The 15,720-nt window shown below is 42.0% G+C and overlaps 1 protein-coding gene across 3 annotated transcripts in view; it reads left to right on the top strand.

Annotated features, from left to right (window-relative positions):
* SPON2 (spondin 2) overlaps window positions 1-10,627 on the top strand; it is a 34,013-nt gene extending 23,386 nt beyond the window's left edge. For 2 of the 3 annotated variants that reach the window (XM_073610952.1, XM_073610953.1), the window contains 2 exons: window positions 4,995-5,169; window positions 6,940-10,627. In XM_073610952.1, the coding sequence (XP_073467053.1) occupies window positions 4,995-5,169; window positions 6,940-7,130 (366 nt within the window). In that variant the 3' untranslated portion in view covers window positions 7,131-10,627. The remainder of the gene's footprint in view (window positions 1-4,994; window positions 5,170-6,939) is intronic. The other variant, XR_012238302.1, reaches the window with a different exon arrangement.
* The last annotated feature ends 5,093 nt before the right edge of the window (window positions 10,628-15,720 follow it).

The raw sequence follows: 15,720 nt of genomic DNA on the forward strand, positions 1-15,720 counted from the left end.
CGAATAAAATGGTGGTTGTTGCAATATTTTATGCCACACTGTATTTGTGCAGCAGTCGTTCAAATGCAATTTTTTGGGAAAAAAATTACACTTTAATAAATTTAAAAAAAAAACTAACCAGTAAAGTTAGCCCAATTTTTTTTGTATAATGTGAAAGATTTTACGCTGCGAGAATCGCAATCTTTTTATTCTAAGCAAAAAAATTGTGATTCTCATTTTGGCCAGAATCGCACAGCTCTGCCACTGATCTATGCTCTCTTCAAGCACTAAGCTTGCAGAAGTATCTTCCACACCCTATAATTTAGGGTGTGTTCGATGCCTGGCTGCCCTACATTTTGTAGTGCCGTAGGGACTGGCAGAAGAGTATGTTGGAGGACCTGACACTGCTGGCTGGGTCTAATGATGAAAGCTGTTCACCAAGCTTAGCTCTCTAGGAGAGCAAAGAATGGCATGGATGGCAATACAGGTAAAGTAAGTATTCATTCTTTTTCAGGAAGGACTTGTGTTTCAATCCACCCACAGAATCACTTTAACTGTGCAGAAAAAGGGGCAAGAGAAGCTCAAAAACTGAACTAGAATAGAATAGAACATCAAACAAAGCATCAATCATACTTCTTTTCTACTTCATTTAAAATGAATGTACAGTGGGGACAGAAAGTATTCAGACCCCCTTACATTTTTCACTCTTTGCTATATTGCAGCCATTTGCTAAAATCATTTAAGTTCATTTTCGTCCTCATTAATGTACACACAGCACCCCATATTGACAGATTTTTTGCAGATTTATTAAAAAAGAAAAACTGAAATATCACATGGTCCTAAGTATTCAGACCCTTTGCTTAGTATTTAGTAGAAGCACCCTTTTGATCTAATACAGCCATGAGTCTTTTTGAGAAAGATGCAACAAGTTTTTCACACCTGAATTTGGGAATCCTCTGTCATTCCTCCTTGCAGATCCTCTCCAGTTCTGTCAGGTTGGATGGTAATTTTTAGGTCTCTCCAGAGATGCTCAATTGGGTTTAAGTCAGGGCTCTGGCTGGACCATTCAAGAACAGTCACGGAGTTGTTGTGAAGCCACTCCTTCATTATTTTAGCTGTGTGCTTAGGGTCATTGTCTTGTTGGAAGGTAAACCTTCGGCCCAGTCTGAGGGGCTGAGCACTCTGGAGAAGGTTTTTGTCCAGGAAATCCCTGTACTTGGCCACATTCATCTTTCCCTCGATTGCAACCAGTCGTCCTGTCCCTGCAGCTGAAAAACACCCCCACAGCATGATGCTGCCATCACCATGCTTCATTGTTGGGACTGTATTGGACAGGTGATGAGCAGTGCCTGGTTTTCTCCACACATACCGCATAGAATTAAGGCCAAAAAGTTCTATCTTGGCCTCATCAGACCAGAGAATCTTATTTCTCACCATCTTGGAGTCCTTCAGGTGTTTTTAGCAAACTCCATGTGGGCTTTCATGTGTCTTGCACTGAAGAGACGCTTCCGTCGGGTCACTCTGCCATAAAGCCCCGACTGGTGGAGGGCTGCAGTGATAGTTGACTTTCTACAACTTTCTCCCATCTCCCGACTGCATCTCTGGAGCTCAGCCACAGTGATCTTTGGGTTCTTCTTTACCTCTCTCGCCAAAGCTCAGTTTGGCCGGACGGCCAGTTCTAGGAAGGGTTCTGGTCGTCCAAAACGTCTTCCATTTAAGGATTATGGAAGCCACTGTGCTCTTAGGAACCTTAAGTGCAGCAGAAATGTTTTTGTAACCTTGGCCAGATCTGTGCCTTGCCACAATTCTGTCTCTGAGCTCCTCAGGCAGTTCTTTTGACCTCATGATTCTCATTTGTTCTGACATGCACTGTGAGCTGTAAGGTCTTATATAGACAGGTGTGTGGCTTTCCTAATCAAGTCCAATCAGTATAATCAAACACAGCTGGACTCAAGTGAAGATGTAGAACCATCTCAAGGATGATCAGAAAAAAATAGACAGCACCTGAGTTAAATATATGAGTGTCACAGTAAAGGTCTGAATACTTAGGACCATGTGATATTTCAGTTTTTCTTTTTTAATAAATCCGCAAAAATGTCAACAATTCAGTGTTTTTCTGTCAATATGGGGTGCTGTGTGTACATTAATGAGGAAAAAAATTAACTTAAATGATTTTAGCAAATGGTTGCAATATAACAAAGAGTGAAAAATTTAAGGGGGTCTCAATATGTTCCGTCCCCACTGTATATGAACCATAAGCATATTCTCTTTATTATAATGGTATTTTTTTCTGCTTTATATTAAACTTTGCTTACTGATACATTCATACATTTTTTTAGCCAGAAGGTGTTGTTCTTGGGCTTGTTACATTTGTTAATCTCTTTATATCCTATTGAAAAACCCTGTCATTTACAGGCCCAGTAGCTCAAGCTCAAAATTATATACACACATCAATTAGTCTGTCACATCCTTTAAGATATTAATTTGAGGACACATAGCCCTCTGAGAATCTTAAATCCAAAATGGAAAAAAAAGACTGAAGTGTTAGGCTCACACCTAAATCGGACCAACGCTGTCCGTCCCTGTTCTCCGTTTCAGGGACGAATCGGGGCAGAATCTTTGCCTGAATTTGGCCCTGAAACGGAGGCAAAGACGCACACGTTTATATGCAGTGAGCTTCACAGCAGCCCCGGAGACATGTGATGTGAACCGGCTCCATAGAGAGTCGGTCACATTCTCCTGCTATGTGAATTGGATGCGGAGAAAACCGCATCCAATTCGCATAGGTGTTAACCCAGCCTGAAAGTGGTCTTGTCGCCAAACCATTGATTTCAATGACAATCTTCCCATAAGGTTATATGTGCATTTACCATATAGTTGTGTGTTATATAACTGTAAAAGCCTCCCTTTGTGTAGATATTTAAAACCCTGGAGTCTGCTGCTAGGCTCCGCTATCTTGAATCTGATGTAAGCAGCCCTAGCAGACTCAGAGCTATTACTCAAGTTACTCGTTATAATATTACCCTTTACTGCTCCCCCAGCAGCTACAATAAATTATTATGTAGGGAGGTGAGGGGAGCGGTGGGAGAGCTTGGCCAGCACAGACAGTATTGAGACATACCCAAACAGGAGTGGGGCGGTGCTATGGAAGCCCAAGTTTAAAGGCCAATAAAAATGGTTTATGGAAGAGATAAAATCTGTAAGCATTTTTTAATGTTTGATTTATCTGTAGTTTTACCTGCAGTTTTTAAAGTTGTTGACTGGGTCTCTTTAATGGCCCGAACAAACAAGATATTTGGGGGGCACACCCTCTCATTAAAGCTGGTGCAGCCATAAGACCATACAGTAGAAGAAAATTTTACAGCGTACACATGCAAAAAAAACATTCACCTCCAGCAAGGCTAGTTTAAAAACACCTAAACATTTTTAAAAATACATTATCAAAAATATGGGGATTTGGTCACACCATATTGCTATATGGTGCTAAGCCCACTTACTGCGACAAAGTACCCCATGATTAGTGGGTTCTACACTATCCATAGATTTGGGAGAACCTGCTTCTCTGAACCACGAGAGCTACACTCTTCTTAATGGGAGAATATTGAGGACTCCATCTATGACACAAGTGGACACTAATGAGAGGTACTTAATGAGGGAGTGGGGTGCTCCTATCCCAAAAGGATTTGGTCAGAATCCATACAATAATCAATCAAGATATTTGGGGGGCACACCCTCTCAATAAAGCTGGTGCAGCCATAAGACCATACAGTAGAAGAAAATTTTACAGCGCACACATGCAAAACAACATTCACCTCCAGCAAGGCTAGTTTAAAAACACCTAAACATTCACCTAAACACTCCCTCATTAAGTACCTCTCATTAGTGTCCATTTGTGTCATAGGTGGAGTCCTCAATATTCTCCCATTTAGAAGAGTGTAGCTCTCATGGTTCAGAGAAGCAGGATCTCCCAAATCTATGGATAGTGTAGGACCCACTAATCATGGGGTACTTTGTCGCAGTAAGTGGGCTTAGCACCATATAGCAATATAGTGTGATCAAATCCCCATATTTTGATAATGTATTTTAAAAAATGTTTAGGTGTTTTTAAACTAGCCTTGCTAGAGGTGAATGTTTTTTTGCATGTGTGCGCTGTAAAATTTTCTTCTTCTTTACTGGCCTGTACACACGGTCCGAAAATCGGACAACAGATTGTCCGTGGTTTTTTTGCATGTTAGTTGCATATCGAAAATGGAGAGGTTACTAAATAAAATTCTCGTATGACACAATAAAAAATCAGAAGTGATGTCATGTATTTGTATTGTATTTTCGGACGACAACTGTGCTGATTAAACGAAAATTGTACAATCTGGTATCGTACGAGAAAAATTTTCATGCTTCTCTGATCGGATAATATATGATGAACTGTCATGATCGGCTCTCGAAAGCTCTGTACTAACGATCTGATTATCGTACAATTGCTTCGAAAGCGGTATTTTTTCGTCCGATTTTCAGATAGTGTGTACGGGGATAGCCATAAATGATGGACAATCATAATGAGCTTTGAGAAGAGGTGGCTGTGGAGGCTGCTGGGTTAGGTGGCTTTGAAGGCAGCAATACACCCCGTATGATCCTGCCCTGGGGAAAGCATTGCGTCTCTTTGAGATACACAGAACTAAAAACGATTTTACAGGTTAGACGTTAGTTATTATGCATTTCATAAAACAAGATTTTTCTTTGCTAACAGAGGTTTTTCTTTAAAATCATCTGAACACATCCATAGCAAGTAATCTTCTTTTATGCATTGAGCATATAAATCTATTCCAAAATATATTGTTTTAGCCTTTACATGGTATTCTGTGGAATAATTATATGTGTGCCTTTCCTTCAGAATTTTATCATACTCACCACGGAAAGAGCTACAAAATGTCTAGGGTATTCAGAGTTGTTTGAAGTTCCGTCTTATCACTTTGCGAAATAAAAATGCAAATGTCAAAATCATTCTCTTTCATTGGCAGATTACATCTTCCTCACCAAATCATCCGGCAAACTCATTCTTTTATCCCCGACTAAAGAGCCTGCCGCCAATTGCAAAAGTGACATTTACAAAACTCAAAGGCAAGATAATGTCCTTTCTTGATATTACTTCAAATGTGACGACTACAGGAAACGAAATAGACGAAAATATCTCAGGTAAAGCACTTACCATTCTGTTAGGTTAAGATGAAACGCACATTCAATTTAGAATATATACAGTGTGTATCTATACACATTATATACATATATATATAAATGTATATAATGTATGTGTATATATAACTTTTTCAGTCCACCAGTTATTTCAAATGACTGGTGTAGGCTCGGTCACCCGTTATACTTTAAAGCCCAACTCTAGCCTCACTTTACCCGAAATAAAAAACAAAAAAGCAAAATTTGGCTTAAGTTAAGCTCCTCCCCTGCTAGAAGCCCAATTTATGGGCATTATTATTGTTGAGCTCAGGCTGAGCGCAACAATAATTACGGCTACAAATTGAACCCCTTTTCAGTGAGCACTCCCGTGGGGCATGCTTGTTGGGAACATTGGTGTTATTCACACTGACCATTTCCCTAAGCTAACAAAAACTTTGTTCCCTCCCTCTTGATATGGCATGAGTCTGGCTGTAACTCTGGCACACAGTTCCCATGTTCAAACCCCTCTTTTTAACTGTGAGAAATGACAGGCCCAGCTGGATCCACCTCCTGGTGATCCAGCATCAGCGGTTGCTTGGATACAGTCAGTCAGGTCACACAGTGTCATGCATTTCCATGTTGATGCCGGTATGGCCACACAGTGACATTTGTTGTTCTGACACTGGCGGCTAAATAAAGCTGGATCTTTGAGTGGTGGATCCAGCTGAGCCTGTTGCTCTTTAGAGACAAAGAGAGGGTGTAACAGGGAAAATGGTTGTTAGCTGGGTCTGTGTATCGGGAGCCCAAGTGTAAGATAGCTCTGCTTAGAACGTTAAAATTAGAAGAAAAGGAGGTTTAACCTTAAACTACGTAGAGGGTTCTTTACTGTAAGAGTGGCAAGGATGTGGAATTCCCTTCCACAGGCGGTGGTCTCAGCGGGGAGCATCGATAGTTTCAGAAAACTATTAGATAAGCACCTGAACAACCACAACATACAGGGATATACTATACTAACATATAATCACACACATAGGTTGGACTTGATGAATTTGGGCCTTTTTCAACCTCACCTACTATGTAAGAAAGGGTTTTTTTTTACTGGCAAGGTATCTGACACGACCCCCAGCATTTCTAGCTCATCTTGGGCAAGCACTAGTCAGCGCTCATTACATATTCATCTCCTCATCAGCTGTGTGCTCGGAGAGAAAGAAGTGCTGTTGGCCACTCTAGCTCAGCATCTAGGCCACCTAGAAAGCTACATGAGTAACTAAGAAAAAAGTTAGGTGAGACTTCCTCTTTAACAATAGCCACAAATCATGAGCTGGTTACCAAAATGATTGGCTCCTAGTCCTAGATAGAGGTATCTAGAGGCTGCTTGGTAGAGGTGACTTTGGAGGTTACTCTTTAGCAGCATTGCACCCTGCACGATCCTGCCTCAGCAAAAGCATTGAGCATTGTTATGATATGGGCTTGCCCTATGCCAAAATGATGTCTTAGTTACATGGGTGCTCAACCTGTGGCCCTCCAGCTGTTGTGGAGCTACAAGTCCCATGAGGCATTGTCAGGTTGACAGTTAAATGCATGACTGCCAAAGGCAGAGGCATAATGAGACTTGTAGTTCCAAAACAGCTTGAGGGCCACAGGTAAGATATTTTAAAGTTCCTTACAATGTGGTGTGGCATTATTTTACTTTGGTTTCAAGCTCCATCTAGTGACAAGATGCAGTATGCGCTTGGTGAATGCTTTCGTTGCTGTTTACGACTGGCATTTCCTACATTTGCTTGTGTATTTCAGGAACACCCCTGGATTGTGAGGTCTCTGTCTGGTCTTCCTGGGGTCTCTGTAAAGGAAGCTGCGCATCTAACGGGGTGAAGACCAGGACCAGGTACATACGCCTGAAACCGGCCAACAACGGAACAGCATGTCCGATGCTCACAGAAGACAGACAATGTGAACCAGAAAACTGTGTTAAGGAAATAGTATGATAATAACTTATTTTAGGAGTAGCATCAAAGTATTAGTTGTAAATGTTATACAAGACAATAGAAACTCATTATGTGACCATTATCAACCAGCTGTGTCTTGAAGTTTATGATTAATACAGATACATTTAACTAAGACTCAGTGTCTATAAGCTGAGCAAAGGATAAAAATGTGGAATTATGAACACCGAAGCATGTTTATAGGGATCGATCAGTACATCTACCTGATATAAATGATGTCAGCTCCAATTTCAGAATGCTTCTGGCTCAGTTCATACCTTAGGACTTCATGGCACATGAGATTTTATTCTGTGTTGGACCCATAATACAGCTTGAAAACTAACCTGGCCCACTCCTAATGGTTAAAAGTCAGTCCCCTCAAAACACATATGACTAAAGTAGATCTAAACCACTAGAGGTCAACTTTCTTGCTATAGGGGGACCTCAAGCGTGGCCCCTGACATCGCCAAAGAGCCACACATAATATTTCATAAATTTAATGCTATAGAAAGCTGTCAGAGACTGTAGACATGCAACAGGGATGATCATAGACTGTAGATATGGTGCAGAAGATGGTCACAGACTACAGGTATGGTGCAGAAGATGGTCACAGACTACAGGTATGGTGCAGGAGTTGCTCATAGAATGCAGATATGTGCAGGAGATGGTCACAGACTACAGGTATGGTGCAGTAGATGGTCACAGACTACAGGTATGGTGCAGTAGATGCTCATAGACTGCAGATATGGTGCAGGAGATGGTCACAGACTACAGGTATGGTGCAGTAGATGCTCATAGACTGCAGATATGGTGCAGGAGATGGTCACAGACTACAGGTATGGTGCAGTAGATGCTCATAGACTGCAGATATGGTGCAGGTCATGGTCACAAACTGCAGATATGGTGCAGGAGATGGTCACAGATTACAGGTATAGTGCAAGAGATGGTAAGAGACTGCGATATGGTTCAGGGGATTGTCAGAGACTGCAAACATGCTATAGTTGTTGGAGACTGGGGACATTAAAAAAAAAAATCAAAAATAACAAACATGTCATACAGCCCTGATCCTCCTCTTCTGGAGAACCCTGCTTGCGCTCCTGGCTCCTTCCCCCAAGTTAGTGGTCCCATAGAAAGCTGATTGCTATTGGAGCACTCACGCGGCTCACTCAAAAGCCAGCTCTGCATGTCCATAGACACACCCCCTGCTCCCTTCTCACTGGCTCCCACTGCTGTGTCTGAGCCAATGAGGAGGGAGAGAGCTGCTGCTCTAATGCACACCTCTGTGGGGGGGAGAAGGAGTTGCATACTGAAGGTTTTTTTGTTACCTTTTGTTATGCAGAGAATGCAAAACCTTCAGTCTTTAGAACCACTTTAAGGAGACATTACATGAGACTGCTAGAGATCACTGTTATTACAACCCCATTAAAAATCAATGCTTCCACATGTAGCCCCCTTAACCACTTGACCTGTGGAAGATTTTACCCCCTTCATGACCAGAGCATTTTTTTGCTATTCGACACTGTGCTACTTTAAATGGTAATTTACACGGTCATGAAACGCTGTACACAAATTAAATTCATGTAATTTTTTTCACACAAATAGAGCTTTCTTTTGGTAGTATTTGATCACAACTGGGCTTTTTTATTATAGAAACACGAAAAAAGACAGAAAATTTTGAAAAAAACCCCAAATTTTTTACTTTCTGCTATAAAACATATCTAATAAAAAAAAATGAAATTTCTTCATAAATTTAGGCCGAAATGTGTTCTGCTATATGTCTTTGGTAAAAAACAAAACAAAAAACCCCAAGTGTAAGTGTATATTGATTGTTTTGCATGAAAGTTATAGCATTTACAAACCATGGTACAAATACTGGATTTTCTTTTTTTTTATACTAGTAATGGTGGTTATAATGGGACTGTGATAGTGTGTTGGGCAATCTGAGACTAACTGACACTGGGTGGAAACTGACTAACTGACACTGACATCACCAGTGACACTAATACAGTGATCAGTGATAATACTATACACTGTAACTGTCAGTGTTGCCAACTTCCTGCAGCATTTTTTTAGTGACAAAACATGGAAAATTTACTGACGGAGCACATTTTTACTGATAACCTAAAAAATGACAGAACTCCTATTAAAAACCAAGACAACCGATATTCAAACTGTATCAACACAATGTGGAAACACTGACAATACCCATAACAAGTAATTTGCCAGGTTTACACTTAAAAAGTCAACGCAGCATGGACATGATGTAGATCACCGCGGAGCCTGCGGTGATCTATGCCTGGAAGTGGGGGAAAATACCTGAAATACCTGAATTATATAGGTATATGTCCCCCCTACCCTCTGAAAGGTGCCAAATGAGACACCGGGGGGGGGGGGGGGGGGATCCGATCAGCGGGGTGGAACTCCCCTTTAAGCAATCGCACATGCACAATGAATGATCATATTTTTGCAATTTGATTATTTCCAATGATCGTCAGCTCTATCTAGTGGCCTTAATGCAGCATTTCTTTTTTTTTTTGATGAGACATTTCAGAAACATACTGCATTATAGCCACTAGATGCATCTGTTGATCATAGGAGATAACCATATTACAAACAATAATTATTCGTTGTGCCTGTGAAAATGCTTATGATATCTGCACAACACATTTTTTATACACAGACCCCATATCTTTACCTCATTTACTAAGCTACTGGAGCAACTGCTCTTGCAGAGTGCACAGTGTATTTGTCTTTAGTAAATCAACCCCTATGTGTCAGCACGGCCCCTTGTAGCCTCCACCAGGGGGCGCGGGTGACAGGGTGACCACACAGGAGCACCATTGGGAGGCAGTTGTCACCCCAGAACAGGAAGCAACTGATCAAAAATTTTCATGGCAGGATCACCAGGTGTTCCTCAATGAAAGCTGCAAAGTTGAAAAGATTAAAAACTAAATTTGATTTGATTTGACATGTTGAAGCTTACATGAGATTTTAGCGATTGCGTTCTTGACTCAGCCCTCCCTTCTCCTTAGTCCTCCTGCTGTGTTAAATGTAATGTAATAGTAAATTTTAACATATAGAATGCACCCGTTTTTAATATAATCTTGTCATTGTATATTGTACCGTGAAAATCTTCCACACTGTACCTTAATAAACTGTTTATCACAAAAACTTTGACCCATGGTGATCAGAACTTGCCAGTTTGTCTGGATACCCGACCCGTCCTATAAGTGCAAATGATGTAATTATATCCGCACTTTAAAAAGCTATACTGTATATATTAGGAACAAATTGTCAATTCATGCTGACTGTTCTTGGGTCCAGTTTAGTTTTGCTACTTTTTGCTCATTCTTATGGCCCCCTCTTGTGGCTGGATATGGGATATATCCATCTTGTATCGTTACTTAAAGGTAATGTCTTTATTTAACTACTAACTATAATGTATATATGAGCTCAAATTTCGAACCAATAAGTGGGAAATAAAGCCACATTTTATTTTATGTTTCTCTTTTGCTTTGTTCTTTCTTTTGCTTTTCCCAAGTGGAAAGTGTCAAATAGTGAGCCTTATAGTGTATTTAAAGTTCCAGCTCCCAGGGAATGAAACATGTAAAAATACAGTTTTGTGAAATGCTGTAGAGCCTGACTGGCTCACAACTGATAATAAATCTTCTATTCTATTTTCTGGAACTGTGTTTTCTGGCTTTGTGTTCACGGGAAGCACATTTTTTTTTTTTTTGCATATTTTGTGGACTTTTCTTCTCTTTTTTTCCCCACACACACCATCACTAATGCATGGATTTTTTTGAAAGGACTGGATTTTTAATTCATTTATATCTTTTGTATTTACATTTACATTTGTTTATGATAAGCGCTGCACCTAGCATAAATTATATGGAGTACAGGCCGGCAACTCGACAGTGTCTCCATAGAAAATATTTATTTGAGCATTACAGCAATATCATCCAAAAATGTTGATGCGTTTCGGCCATAGGCCTTCATCAAAAGTATGAAGACTTTTGATGAAGGCCTAAGGCTGAAATGCGTCAACATTTTTGGTTGATGTTATTGCTGTAATGCTCCAATAAATATTTTTTATGCAGAAGCTGTTGAGTTGCTGGCCTGTACTTTCTATGGATCTTTTGTGAGCTTAATTAGCCAGAGCACCAACTACACTATATAGTGGTAGTGCTTGGGTGAATTTTTCTCTTGCTAATTATATGGAATAGGTTTGTATCTGTTAACCTGTGCCAGCTGCTGTTCTTTTTTCTTTCTTTTTATTTTATCTAGCGTGAATTTTCACGTGGTTATATAGTGCAGAACAAGGCATTGAATTGAAAAAAGAAATAATAACTATGGCGCAAAAATTAAAACAAATAATAATAGAAGACAGGGGTTGGCCTAAGGGTTAAACATAAAAAGTCTTGTGGATGGATGAAAATGAAGTAAAAAAAAGTCGCTTAATGATGGTTGCAGCTCCTCAATGTCTACGTCTTGAGTAAAACCTAGTGCACAGATAATAAATAGAAGAAAGAGGGCACCACCATCTAAGTGTAGCCATTTAATATTATAAAGATAAAACATAACAAATGTATGCACTCATTAATATAGGTGTAGGCATATCAATCCTAATCTCCATGCAAAGCTGCGCCGGGAAGCTGCTGGATGTAAGCAGCAGTAACGGAGCCACGCTGGAGCACTAAATTCCCAACAACTCCCTGGTAGACGCATTATACCAATAGTCACACTTAGATGATGGTGCCCGCTTTCTTCTATTGTAAGTCAGTTCCAGGGAGACCACAGGCAGTAATGGTGACTAGCGCCTTGTCCTATTCCTGCATTTTATTGAACAAAACTCAGGTCCCATTTAATTTTGCGTTCAGTGGTGGCCATAATATATCCTTATTACAGGCATTAATCCAGAGCTGGATTTAGCCTGTCTGATCTGGGGTGCAGTAGAAAAAATCAGGGGTCATACTGTCAGCACACTTTTTTTTTAATCCTCTTCATCTAGCTCTCCCTATTTTTCGGACTCTCCAGGTCATACAGTGCGATAGAGATGTAATGAGGCCAGTATACTCTGTTCACTTGGCGCACTTCTGCTCCACAAATCATGACCTGAAACTAACCTTGACATTACTTCTGGATAATGCAGAGTTGGTGCAAGAGTGAACAATACATTTTTGGGCTGAAGGACACTGACATCTGCACTGGATAATGATGTTACCCTCTCCTTGGCACTACATGGGGTAGTTCCTCCTTCATATTAGCATTCCTCCTATCACATCAGAGTTGGCACCATTCACATCAGATTCCTCCTATCACAGCAGAGTCCCCCACTTTACATCAGAGTTCCCCAGTCATATCAGAGTCCCCCCTTCACATCAGAGTCCCCCGTAACATTAGAACCCCTTTTTCACATTAGTTTTCCTTTCCTGCTTCCGAAATCTAAGCACTGAAAGTGTGATCTCTATAACTGACCCAACTGTGGTGAGATAGCTTAACATACACTCTCAGTAGTGTGGCAGACAGTGAATCTATCCAAATAGCATATTGCAGATCATAGAAATCCCAAACTTATGCAGATCACACCAGATGAACATCAGATAGGTTAAAAAAAATCATAGTGTGCCTAGCTCCAGCAGAATACAGTATATGTGATGAATGGAGGCTAAAGCAAGGAGAAAAAGGGTGGGACAAAGTCAGTCCCTCCATCACATTAGAGTCAGCCCCTATCATATTAGAATTAGCGCCCATCAAACCAGAGTCAGCCTCCAACAACAGTCCTCCCTTCATCAATTGCACCATTATGTTAGGGGCAGGAGACAGAACAGATGTAGTATTTATTTATTTATGGTACTTATATAGCGCCGTCAATTTACACAGCGCTTTACATATACATTGTACATTCACATCAGTACCTACCCTCAAGGAGCTTACAATCTAAGGGCCCTAACTCACATTCATACACACTAGGGACAATTTAGACAGGATCCAATTAACCAGCATGTCTTTGGAGTGTGGGAGGAAACCGGAGGAAACCCACGCAGGCACAGGGAGAACATGCAAACTCCAGGCAGGTAGTGTCGTGGTTGGGATTTGAACCAGCAACCCTTTTTACTGTGTAGGCGAAAGTGCTATCCACTACACCACTGTGCTAGGATTCAGTACTTCCATCCTTCTGAAACTCAGTCCTGGATCAACGCCATCTGTTTCCATGATGTGGACGGGCTGGTGGCCAGCACCAAAGCTACAAATAACTTGATACATGCACCACAGAAATGAATGATGTTGGGCTCTGGATAGGGACAGAGCACTGTGCAGCCATGCCAATTTGGCATCACCAAGGCTATGCATTGGCCCTTCCAATTCCTGATACTGACATCACTGGTCCTGGGGGGATATGACTGAAATCTGAGAGGGTGCAGCCCACCCCAGCACCCTGGATACACTTATAGGAAGTAGTTGACACCAATTAATAGAACTGACTAGCCATATTGCCTACGTCCTGTTACCAACTCCCTCACAAACTTTGACTCTGTTCACATACCTCAGCTGCGTCATGCTGATCAATATCAGAGCTCATTCAGGTGCATGTAGTGCCCCCTAGCTGTGGGGAATCCTGGCAAAGTACCTCCAACCAGGGGCCTATAGTATGAGAATTTCACCACCACATACAGGATGGTGACACCTGGACCAGGGTGTTAAACCAGTTCCCAGTCCAGTCACCTGATTAGCTTCCGACAGGCTCTGTTACTTTTAGAGGTTCCTAGACCATCTTTGCCATTAGGCCTGGTCAGGAGCAAACATTACATATGTGCAATGCCTTACAGTTTTGGTGGTTCCAGGTCTGGTCCATAGACTAGCCCAGCAAAAAAAGAACACCAAGAGAGGTGAAAAAAGTGCTGCTCAGCACTTAAATTGAATAAAGAAGAGAAAGGTTCCCCCAGGATGGGGTTTTTAGGCAGCAAATAATTAAGTCAAGAATGTATGAAAAATAGCCCAGTGCCATGTAAGAGGACTGCATTACGTTAGCTCAAACCTCCCAGATCTGACCACCCAATTACCCAAACAGCAGTCTCCAGACCACCACTTGCTCATGATCCAAGCCAGCTGCTATATGCACTATAGGCTGTGCTCCTCTCTTCTAAAAGGCCCATGACATTCCCCGCAGTAATGTCACTGCTCCCTGTATGCTTGCATCCAGTGTCAGTAATGTAGCAGCCTTCTAGATTGTTTTGGTCTATTCTGTGTTTCACTCACTGCAGGATTGACTGCTTCTCCCTGTCTGTTTGGATCGGTTCTGGAATATAGTGGGCTGGGAGAGTAAAATTAGCAGCTGAATATTTATGCAGCCCTCGCCAATCCTGTGTGAGAGGTGTGCAGATGGTGGCTGGGAGAAATCCTGTGTGAGAGGTGTGCAGATGGTGGCTGGGAGAGAGCATAAATACTCTGAGATCTGGAGCAGAGGGGTTCTTGTCCCAGACTAGGAGATCCTAGCCTACAGCTCTCCTGGGCAGACTTGCCACGTGTCAGCTGTTCATCAGGGTTCCAGCTAGGCCAGCTGGGGAGCCTATTCTGCTGAAAGTTGCTGGAACTGAATGAGGGATGTTCATCTAGGGATCACTGAAAAAGGTGTCTGAAAGATATTGGAAGGAGGTGTCTAACTATCCAAGGACATTAGTGAGTACAGACTGGTGCAAGAGACCCCTGAGGTTGTGTGCTGCTGCTATCCCTTGGGTGCTAAAGTCAGCATTGTTCAAAGGGGACATGGTGCTTGGTTTACCAGGACAACTCTGCCCACTAATTGCTTGTGCAAGGACACCTGCTCAGAATATTAGATGGAAGATTAGTGTCCTCAAGTTGCTACTAAAGTTACTGGAGTATTCCACAGTTATCCTACTCCTATCCAAGTTCAACTTATGCAATAAAGCATCAGAAAAGCATACCCCTAGACAGTGACGTTGCTATGGGGGTGTGGGGTGCGGTCCACACCCGGATGACACCCACCAGAGGGGTGACACCAGGCCCCGACAGACAACAGGTGGCATTACACGGGCTGCCTGCTGTGGAGACACTAGGGCAGCACCATAGGTGTGCGCACAGGGTGTGCCGAGTGTGCCTGGGCACACCCTAATCACCCCATGAGCATTAGCATTATCCAGGTGGGTGGTTGGGGTGCCAGTGGCCAGTGTAAATGCCCCCCATTATATTAAAGGCTAGGTTCAACTAGGAACACATTACACCTATACTTAGGTTGTAAGGTAATATGCTCCCAATCAACCGTCTCCCACCATCAGAGCCTCCTCCTTGTGACAGCAGGTGGCGTTCATGTGTGTTTGAGCTTTGGGGTGCACACCCTAATGCAATAGGCTGCACACACCTATGGGCAGCATACTGCTCTTGCTTGTGACAGAGGCAGCGCTGGAGATCAGTAGGGGGCCCTGTGAGAGGCAGATAATTTAAGCAGCAAGGGGGAACTCAAGAAACCATCAGGAGGCTGACCATAAGGGAAGAGACCGGAGAGGAGGAGCCGATGAGGGGAATGAGTAGTGAGTAATCCTTCATCCTTACAATACGTGGCACTGTACATGGC

The sequence above is a fragment of the Aquarana catesbeiana genome, linkage group LG01, assembly GCF_042186555.1.
Source record: "Aquarana catesbeiana isolate 2022-GZ linkage group LG01, ASM4218655v1, whole genome shotgun sequence".
NCBI lineage: Eukaryota > Metazoa > Chordata > Amphibia > Anura > Ranidae > Aquarana > Aquarana catesbeiana.